Raw genomic sequence first — 11,445 nt, forward strand, 5'->3', positions numbered from 1 at the left:
TATATATATATATATATATATATATATATATATATATATATATAACTTAGCAACAAATTCTTTTTTCTTTATGTCATTTTTGAAAATGTTTAAAGTAGAAAATGGTATTAATTATGTGAAAAATAGTGTCGCAAATTAAGAACATAATAAGTTGATAAAAAAAACACCAAGAACTAGAAGCATATTAATATCTACAATAAAAGGTTTGATCATGCTAAAGAAATTGAAACATCGAAGTAGAACATATATAATTAAAAATATCATCTATAAGAAAGTATTACGTACAATATATTTCATTTTTTTATGTAGGCACCTAGCATAGCTATAGAGAGTTTTCTTAAACATACCGATGAGTTGTTTGCTTTCTCTTCCTCTCTTTCTTCTTGATTTTGTTTTCCTCTTTCCATGATTGTAATTTCCCTTCCTTTCCTTTAAATAAAAAGTCAAAAAATTTGTAACCATTCACTTGTTGTCAAATTTTTTTCATCACACAAACAGATTTTCATCTTTAGTAGTTGCTAGCATGTGTATTTTCAAAACAAAAGATGTATAGTATATATTATTCTTATTAATTTTGTCGAGATATTGAAATTATTTTGACGAACAGTATCTAATACTAGAAATGACAATTATTGAAAATAGAGAAAACAAGAAATTACTTTGAAGATGAACTTACCTTTTCAGGGTCTGAAGTACTTTAGCAATAGATGCCCTTAGCTTGTTTGAGAAATAATGGCAAAGAGAGTTGTTTGCTAAATGAAATAGGTAGATCTGGATTTACAATAATTCTAAGATTTATTAAAATACAACTCATTGACTTTAGTACTACTAGTATTATTTATCATCTTTACTCAATTGTTAATTCTGTTGTTTTGTGTTAATGCTTCATGATAAGTTGGTTTTACGTCTTCAACAATTGTTGTAATTGGCTAACGATGAACTTGAAAGGCCACCACTAACAGAAATTAAATAGATTCATAAGTTCATTGATAATACTAAACTACAATTCATTGACTTTTGAATTATCTATGCTTCTATTTTTGAGTTACCAACGTCAAGGGCAGATGTATATTGTGGAGACATGATTAAACTTTTTTGGATGAGATGATCACATATATCATAACTTTAGGATCCACCCGAACCCAATAATAGTTTTTTCCTGTAATTACCTTATCGATGGTTGATTCTAGGTGCGCATGCATGAATTCCACAATTCAAACTCTTTGCACACGAATATCCCACTTCCCGGTAAATTTATTACCTGCAGATCATGAGTTTTCACAACGTTTGTGATGATGGTATTTAATGAAATATTTTACAAAAACTGAGATACATTGGTGAAGAAGAACCTGTTTTGGTGATTCATTCCACTTTTGCTCATTAGTAAGAAATGCTTTCTCCAGCCACTAATCTCAACATCATCAATGTTTCATATCCATTACAAATGTAATCATCATATCATCATCATATCATATATAAAGTTGAATTACCATTTTATCCCCCACATTTTACTTTTTGCTTTCCATGTGGCATGTTTAAGACCACAAGATTAAGGGCAATTTTGTACATTTGACATAACTTTAATTTAGGACCACAAGATTCAAAAGTCTTCTTTATTTACTTAAACTCCGTGCCAAGTCAAACCAGGTCATTCTTTGTGAAACGGAGGGAGTATGTAATTGCAAAATACACATAGGGATAAAGTTCAAGCAATTGGATAATAAATGTTTATTTGTCCAGATTTCTTTTAATGGTAAGTAAATAGTATGTATTACTTATATATTTTTTGCATGTATATAGTGCTTAGTTAATATTTTAGATATTGTCTTTTCCTATTAGGGTCTTTCTAATATTTCATTTTTTTAATAGGGAAAGCATGACAAAAAGCTATATTTTTAGAATAACAATATTAATTATATGTAGATTGTGACAAAGGATTGTTGGATCAAGTTGATACTTCCACTTTATTGTCATATGTTAATATCAAGTTTCTTATTCTTGATTGATGCATGGGTACACCTTCCACCTGATCTTTTATATAGCTTAAATCTTTATGAAATATTGAGTTGTTCAATTTGCAGGTTTACACTATATCTAATCACTCATTCAACAAAGAAGTAATTTTATTAAGTTATCTGCTCATCAATTTCAGTTTGTATTTTTATCACTTAAAACTTTATGTTTTTTTTTTTTGGTTTCCCACCCGGTGTCCAGAGCCCACATTGGAGCTCCGACTAAATTTGGATTGCGCTCGGTAGGGCCCATTCGGGGGTGGCGCTCCCAACAAGATTTTCTCCATACCCAGGACTCGAACTCGAGACTTCTGGTTAAGGGTGAAGCACTCACACCAGTGCACTACAACTCATGTTGGTAAAAACTTTATGTCTATATTGTAGTAATTAGTATGATTTGTAGTGTATGTACTACATGGGTTATACGTGCAACGCGCGTGAAGTGTGAAGTTTCAAAGTATAATGCTGAATTACCATTTTACCCATAAATTAAATAAACAAAAATTATAAAATAATTAATTAATTAAGTATTATATATATATATATATATATTTATATTATTTGTAATATCAAACTTTTCATGTACCATATAACCATTAATTTAGGTAACTTATATACATTGACACAAAAAAGTGCAGAATTTTGAGAGTAACATTAGGTAATAAAACATAGATTATTATAATTACATTAGGTAATAATGTTTTCCATTTCAATATTTATTTTTTCTTTCAATCAGGTTTTGTGTTCCTCAAATTACGAGACTGAATCAATGATTTTCTATTACTTTAAGGTAAATCTCAGAAATAACTTTTGTTTTGTTTCCTTTGTCCAATTTCAGGTGAAATTCAGCATGTAAATTCTATTTTATGTTAATAAATTTTCTTTTCTTTTCTTATTTCTCTCAATAATCTTTTCTTATGTAGTACTTAGTAAAGTACTGCTTGAACTAAGGGTCCATGGTAAACAACCTCTCTATATTTACAAGGTAGAAGTAATGATGCATACGTATAAATTTTTTTAAGACCTCACTTATATGATTATATTGGTTATGTTGTTATTGTTGTAGCAATTTCTTATATGTTTTCATTTTCCAAGGATACTTTATGGTAGCAATTTCTTTTATTTTTAAAAATAATATGAAATGAATAACTACCAACAGAAATTCAATCATGTACAAATTTTATAAAATAGTAAGAAACAAACGTGCAACGCACGTTCCTAGAAACTAGTATTATATTATATTATATTATTATAAGTGGGAAGCTCCTAACTTAAAAGTTAAATTACCATTCTGCCCTTATTTTATCCCTAAACTAAATTAAATATTAATATATAATTAATTTAATATTATATAATAATTCTATTTAAATTCATGCATCTAGACACAATGGTTCAAATTCTTTGGGATATTAAATTTTCTATCCCATCGTTTTTCTACTCATACAATTTTTAATCAAACAAGAGTGAACATACCCTTGTAATTACTGCATTACTAACTAATAAAATATGAACTTAAATTCAACAAATGTATCAGAAAATGGACTAAATACGCCTATTAGTTTTGTGTAGTAAATGCTTGAGGAAGTTATTCATGTATCAAATGTGGGTAATGAAGAGTCAAAAAATAATTTTTAATTTTAATTTATAATAAGTGGGGTAATAATGAGTCTATCAAAGATATGAAGAGTCAAAAAAATAATTTTTAATTTTAATTTATAATAAGTGTGGGTAATGAAGAGTCTATCAAAGACACTCACCAACAACATTATATATTTATTCCCCTCTTTCATCCAAATTTGTGATCAACTTGCTTTTTGTAGATTAATATGCACCATTTGTAAAAAAATGATTATAAATTTGTAATTGTAATAATCCTTACTAATTCTTATATTTGTGTTTTTTATAATTTTATTCATATATATTTATCTTCTTTTTGTTGAGAAATATGTGAATTGGCATGGTTACAAGATGGAAGTTCATCAAATACAAAATTGTAAGTGAATTTTTATTTTTCATATCTCCATCTTTTTGAATTTTCAAATATAACTTTGTAATTGGTTATTATACTTGTGTATTCTTCATTTCTTTTTATCTTTAGGATATACATATAATAAACTTAATCCCAATTTATATTTATTATTAAATATTTTGAATATAAGCTAATTATTTTGAATCTCTCAAAACATTTTGATTGCCTCAATCGTTTCTGATTAAAGTAGTTATCTTTATAACAGTGATTTTTTAATTGTTCCTACTTATGATAATTCCAAGTGAATTCTTTTTTCTTCTTATAATGTTTACAAACAAGTGATTGATATATAGACAAAACATGTACTTATGATTTTATCCCGTCATATGCATCATTCAAAGAGAAAATTAAGAAGTTAAAACAAATTATTCTTTGAAACTACCGTTATTTTATATGAATAGTGGGAATATATTATAAAAAGTTGCTCAATTAATTTTCCATATCATTTTATACATTTACAAACAAAAGGGTCAACAATATTCTTACAATAACCAATACTTATATTTTTCAATTACACTAGCAATGTAATGACCCTCTTGGTGATTTTTGTGTTTTGCCTTCTGTGTGTCATTTAGAGCATTCCTGTAGCGACCCCAAGTCATTTATGACTTTCTGGGACTGACATTTTGGTCACCTGGTCGTTCGTTTGGTCTTGGTGCGAGTTTTTGTGTTTTGGAGCTTATGAACCTTGAACGATCATTTTCGATCAAAAGTTCAAGAAGATGACATCGGAATTCATTTCTGACGATTCCATCAACTCCGAAAGGGTCATTTTAGGCTAGTAGCATGGTCGGCATGACTCCCGAGGTTTTCTGAGTGAGTCGGTGCGATTAGGCGTTTTAACTTTATATAAGTTGAAGCCTAAGTTTGACTTTGGTCAACATTCTGAGTAAACGCACTTGGATGAGAATTTCGTCAGTGCGATTAGCTCCGGAATATCAAGTTTGGTCTAGATGGACCTTTCTTTTGTGTCTCAAGATTTTCGATATTTTTCTGAGCTCTTTTATGGTTTTTGACTTAAAATGGCATTTGCTTGTGGGACCCACTTTTTATCAACATGACCTCGTATGTAAATTTTGACTGTTCCATTGAGTCCAGAATATCGAATTTGGTATGATTGCATATCTCGTTTGCATGCACGGGGTTCCGAACGAGTTCGGAGCACCCCGTCGGAGGTTTTAATTTTGGGAAAAAATTGCAGAAAATCTGCTATATAATGCAGATATATCAGCAATATTTCCCAAACATAAAACCCTCATAACTCTCTCATTTCAAGTCCAAATTCAGTGATTCAAAAGTTCATTTTGTGGGGTTTTTCGCAAGGAGCGTGTTGGTGAGCTCGGAAATTGATTTGGGGTCCCCGTTTGAGGTAAATTTCGTAAAATACCTGCTGCCACGACCCCTTTTTGTGAGCTTGATTTTGGAAGTTTTGAAAGTTGTTTTCTCAACCATTTTAGGTCCGATTTCAGTGATTCTTGAGGCTATCTTGAGTGGTTTTTCGAAGAGAATGTCGTGGTATTGTCGGAATTCACTATAGACCTCCTGTTTCTGGTAAATTTACTGATTTAGCTGCTGTCCCAATTCTAGTTCTTGAGAAAATTTAGGTTTTGGTTGCATGTTGATATTGTGTTCTTACCGAGCCCGGAATTGTGTCCCATTTTGGGACATGAGCTCGGGGAACTGTTTAGGACCTACTTTTGGGGTTAATTCCGAAATTTCCAGCGCGGGTCCCAATTTCCCCATTTTGACCCCGAAATTGGTCCATCTTCGTTTCTTGCGATTTTAGTGTCTAAACGACCGTAATAATGTTGTGACTCTATTTTTGATAGCGGGGTAGCGTTTCGAGGCCGTTCGGATAGGAAAAGCTCCGGAGAAGTGATTTTGGAGCGAGTGTGATCGGCCTACAGGTAGGCTACGATTTCCCTCTCTTAGATTGAACTCGAGAAAGTGATTGCATGTTGATTAGTTGGGATTTGGGTTGGGTAGTTATTGAATCACGTATAGGTGTTTAAAAATCATGTTTTCCGCCTATTTCGAGAATTATTGGGTAACTGTGAGCATGCTTTGTGATATTAATTGACCCTCCTCGCTATGTGGAGTGCTTGTATGCTTAATTACTGTTTATTTGAAGCATGTTGGGCCTTAGTTTAGGTTTGACTAAGGCTTGCCTTAGAAATACATTATTCGGATCCGATAGGCTTTAGTTTTGCCCCGACGTCGCTCGGCCAGCTTAGATCCCTGTAGACTGGTGTAGCAGACTTGAGTCTGATAGTTTGGGCCTTAGCTAGGCGATACGCTTGCTCCGACGATAGTTATCCTTATTTCCCAGATGTTACGGCTTCACGAGTTATGTCGGCGACACTAGTTCTGCTTCGTGATTTGAATTTGATTTTCAACTCGATTCCAAGGACTTACATTGATTGGATAAGTGTGGACGGCGTTCCACGGACATTTATGAGCATGGATCGATTAGGACTCTTTCAGCAGCTACATTGGCCTTATATGGAGCATCCGGTTTAAGGCCCGACCTCTATTGCCCAGATACTTATATGGAGCATCCGGTTTAAGGTCTGACCTCTATTGCCCAGATACTTATATAGAGCATCCGGTTAGAGTTCGGGCCTCAGATACTTGATACTTGTGATTGGTTACTTGGGTACTTCTAATGAGTATCCGGTTCGAGGTCTGGCCTCCGTAATGTCAGATTCTACTAATTAGGGTTGAAGTTTTGGTTCGATGTTCTCCGTTCTTGGGTTCTTATATGCAATTCTCTCTAGTTATAGTTATTATGTGTACTCGTCGGGCTTATGGGGGTCCGTTCGGGTTTTTATTTAACTTGCGCACAAGTGTACCTTCTGGGCTTATGGGGGTCTAGTTAGATGTAGTTAGCTTATAGATTACTTTAGTTAGTTCTTTCCACACTCGTGTGCATTCCATTGTTAGTTAGATTTCCGTTCTTGACCTCTGTTTGTGTTATTCCTTCTTTTCATATTGTCTTTACTTTTCAAGTTTAGTCGGCCTATGATGCCTACTGGGTACCTGTTGTTTTGGTACTCATGCTACGCTCTGCATCTGTTTCGTGATGCAGGTCCGAGCACCAGTGGCCAGCGTTGATCCAGTTTGGAGTCTTCTGATCTGGAGACGGGGGTGAGCACGCGGCGTTTTGTACTATTTCAGTCTCCATCTGTGTATATAGACTTGTCTTTTACCTTTCGAGTCAATCCAGTCTCTGTGGTCCACTTTTGGGACTTGTACTCGTTTTGTTAGTAGCTCTGTACTAGTGACTTTCAGGTTCTGGGAGGGATCTTTATTTGTATATATGTTTTGGTTTGCTTCCGTCTGTTTATGTTGTTATCTTAAATTTTGCCTACTCTTGTTTAGTTTCTGCCCTCAGACCCATTACTTGTTGTTCCGGGTTATGGGTTGACTTACCTACTGGTGGGTTATAGTAGGTGTACATCATGATTCGAGTAATCGGGCCGTGACAAGCAACATATTTGATAGTATGTTAATTTAAACAATTTTGTATTAACAAAAGTAATTATGGATTGAAAAAAATTGTGAGTCTCTTAAAATTTGTTCTTTTTAACTTTATGTATAATAACTATTACTACAACATAGAAAAAAAAACAATATAATTTGATTATATAAGTTTATAGAATTGGTCGAACTCCATTCGCAATATATTTCTATGATACATCACATGCCTCGCTTTTAAAAGTGAAAAAAGTAAGAGAAAATTACAAGAAATGAAATGAAAGATTTTATATACCTGTAGATTGTAGTTATTTTTTTATTCTCTTCGCATTTCTCTATTTAAACACTTTGAACTTATTGGAGATAATTGTGAAAGTAACTTTAGAATATTTTTTGTTTCAGAATCGATCATATTATATTAAAAGTGGGAAGATCCTAAATCTAAAGTTGGATTACGAAAATGCCCTTCAAGTTTCTTAATTAAATAAAAAAAATGACAGGTATGTTGACCAAATACATTGTTAAAGGCTAGAATTTATCATCTTCCACTACTTAATGAGGTTTATTCGTGGGTCCTTTTAGCTTATGTTGTTAAATTCTTCTATTAGCATTCCATTCATTTTTGGTTTATCCTTTTATAAATTGAACAAGAAAATGTTAGTCCTCTTATTTTTTGTGTTTCATCCTCTTGTTTTACTCACTTAATTTTTTATTGAGAAAATGCATAAGTACCCCCAACCTATGCCTGAAATCTCAGAGACACACTTATACTATACTATACTAAGGTCCTATTACCCCCCCCCCCCCCAAACTTATTTTATAAATAATTTTCTACCCCTTTTCGGCCTACGGGACACTATCTTCTGGTCCCGGCGGGTGTTGACAATTTTTTCAAACGGCCAAAAAGGTGTAGAAAATTATTTATAAAATAAGTTCGGAGGGTAATAGGACCTTAGTATAGTATAAGTATGTCTCTGGAATTTCGAGCATAAGTTGGGGGTACTTATGCATTTTTCCTTTTTATTTGTTGGTTCCTTCTTTTTAATTAATATATTGTTTGGTTTAGATCTTCTCATTTTGTATCGTATGATGGCAGGTATATCTTACCGCTTTCTATGTGGATTGACTAGATGTTACAAAGGTATTTTCTTTAATTTTCATTCTTTATTTCAATTTTTTTTAAATTCTTACCATAATCTCTTTAAAGTTAGAATTTTTTATTTATTTCTAAAATCTTGTATAAAATGGTATGATAGACAAGAAGGTCCTAAAACATTTACAAGTGTTATTGTACATTGAGATGGGTCCATACTAATAAACCTGTAGACGAGTGAGTAACAATTTTCCTAACAAATCAGATAAAAAAAATCATTTCCTATTACTTTTCGTTTGAGTTTTGTTATTTTTATAGTTGTTTCTTTTATTTTTAATGAATTGATTGTCAAATCTAGATAATATCTTGGCATATTAAGAGTCTAAGCAATTTTGGGATATGTTATTCATATTTTTCTTATTTCTTGATTTGTTATTGTATAAAATGATTTTTTAAAAAAATTTTTACGCTATGCTATAATTCTTTATTTAATCATAAAAGTCGTAATTTTTATTTCTAAAAGAGGAAATAATTGTGATCTCTCTTTATTTTCCTGTGGTATGTTTTGGAGTAAGCTTTTTAAACTTTCAATGTATTTGTTCACTCTTTCCTGGAAATGTTGTTTTTTACTGCAGGGCGAAATAATTTTCTCTTAATGAGTAAGAAAGAAATGTCATCAGCATGTTAGTAAGAACCCTTATTAATTAATTAATTTGAAATAAATTTGAAGTTTGTCCTTTTATAATATGTGCAAACCGAAATTCATATATATTTTCATCAAATCTGTTGATTGATTGATAAATATTTATTCATTCTTAATTCAATTCTTGATAATGGAAAGACCTTATAAGAAGTACCCTCAAAGTGGAATGTCACACATGAATTTGAATTAGCGGAACACCAAATGGGAAATAAAAAAAAGTCTCTTACATATTTAGTCAAATTGCTCTCATGCTTAACTAATCATCACAACCATATTTTAATATTGTCTTACAATTTCAAAAATATCTATTTCATATAATTGGGATACACGTGCAATGCACGTGTCCAGAAACTAGTATTATTATAAGTGGGAAGATCTTAACTTCAAAGTTGAATTACGATTTTAACCCTTCACTAAATTTAAATATTATTAAAAAAACTAATTAATAAAATATTAAACAATAATTATATGGTATTAATGTAACATCCGACAATTTGAAGTGGCTTTGAAGAAGCTTGAAATTTGGAAATAGTCATTTTTGGAAAAATTAAAAATCTGGAAATTCGGCTAAGTGTAGAAAAACATGAGTTTTTGGCCAACTTCGAGTAGTCGTAACTCCTAGCTCAGGATGAGTTAGGAGTATTTCCAGTTATGGTTGCGAAGCCCTTGGAACGACCTTTTCAACGCCACCGAGTTTGCTCAATTCCGAGTTCGTATGAGGGAGTTATGCCCTGTAGAAGTTGGGCAGTTGGAAAGGAATTTCGTCCGGAAATTTAAGGGGCATTTTGGTCCTTTCACAAATCTTTTAATTGAGCTCATATTGTTGAGTTAGGATGATCTTTGGATCATTTTTGTCCCTTTTTGAAAGAGAAAGAGTTAGGGTTCTTGAGATTAAAGAAGAGAAGAAGGAGAAGAAGAAGAAGAGAAGAAAGAGGAGCTTAGTCAAGATCGTGTGGACTTTCGTCGAGGGTGATCCCTATCTAAGGTATGTGAGTTTTTTTGTGTGGGTTGATCCTTTCCCCCACACACACCTAGTTTATTCTATGATTTGAGATAAGATTGGAATAGTTGTTGGAGTTGTTAAAGTCGTTAAAGTTAGTGAAGTTGTTAGTTGTTGTTGATGTTGTGGATTGTGTAGTTGAAACCTATTGTATGTTGAGGGAATTATGATTCTAAGGGTTATGACCATTGGAAGTTGATTCACCATTAATTCGCAGCAAATTTCTGGGCTGTCGATTTCCCATCTACGGGACTGACCTACGGACCGTAGATCGATCGACGGTCCGTGCTGGTCAACCGTCAATCTGGTCAGAAGTTGGGCTCTGTGAGGCATCGATCTACGGTCCGTAGCTCGATCCACGGACCGTAAGTCGGGACCATAGTTCAACACTTAGTCAATTCTTTTCACTGAATTCTGGGGGAAGTTTCTGACTCGATCCATGGACCTGCAGTACAGACCGTAAGTCCATCTACGGTCCGTCGATGGCTTCCGTAGATGCCACCTGTGTCACCAGAAATCTAAAGTCTCAGCCAAGTTTCCCCATTCCTTTTCTCACTTTCTCAAGCAAGTTCCAAAGTATTATACCTATGATTTATAGTTGTTTCCGACACTCCAAAGTACATCTAAGCGTTCAAGAATCCCTCCATAACATGTGATCGAACAATTTAAATTCATAATTCCGATTCAAGGAAAGGTAGTCCCAAGTCAAGTGAAGTTAGCAGTCAAGTTTCAAGTCGAGTTAGAGTCCCAGTTTCAAGTTAAGTCAAGAATTTAAAGTTGAGTTCATTTCTCAAAGTTATTAGGGAACTATGTATTCCCAAAGAAGTTTTAAAGAAGGGTCTTTACATCTAAATAAGGTTGGAATCTGAGATTTCCAAAGAGCCTTCGGGCTAGTTTTGAGTAATTATCTCATATCAGCAGGAATAAATATGTTTTAAAAACATAAGAGCCAGTACATTTTGGGAGTAGTATCGAGCACCGAATTGGGGGAGCGTTCAAAGAACCCACAGCCCCCATAGAACCATGTTAACCACCATGGGTAGAAAAGGATCATGCTTTTTAGATGAACCCTTTTCAGATTAGACTAGTGGATCCATTAGGCAGTTCAGGTCTTATACCTTTGGCCGGGTA

General features: G+C 33.0%; 2 protein-coding genes across 2 annotated transcripts in view; one reads left to right on the forward strand and one right to left on the reverse strand.

Annotated features, from left to right (window-relative positions):
- Positions 1–425, reverse strand: part of LOC125874046 (putative late blight resistance protein homolog R1A-4) — a 222,351-nt gene extending 221,926 nt beyond the window's left edge. The window contains 1 exon segment of the mRNA XM_049554856.1: positions 348–425. Within this exon segment, the coding sequence (XP_049410813.1) occupies positions 348–407 (60 nt within the window). The 5' untranslated portion in view covers positions 408–425.
- LOC125874054 (protein TRANSPORT INHIBITOR RESPONSE 1-like) overlaps positions 1–11,445 on the forward strand; it is a 285,290-nt gene that overhangs the window by 249,586 nt on the left and 24,259 nt on the right. The gene's annotated exons all lie outside the window — the stretch shown is intronic.

Source organism: Solanum stenotomum, chromosome 8 (assembly GCF_019186545.1).
Source record: "Solanum stenotomum isolate F172 chromosome 8, ASM1918654v1, whole genome shotgun sequence".
NCBI lineage: Eukaryota > Viridiplantae > Streptophyta > Magnoliopsida > Solanales > Solanaceae > Solanum > Solanum stenotomum.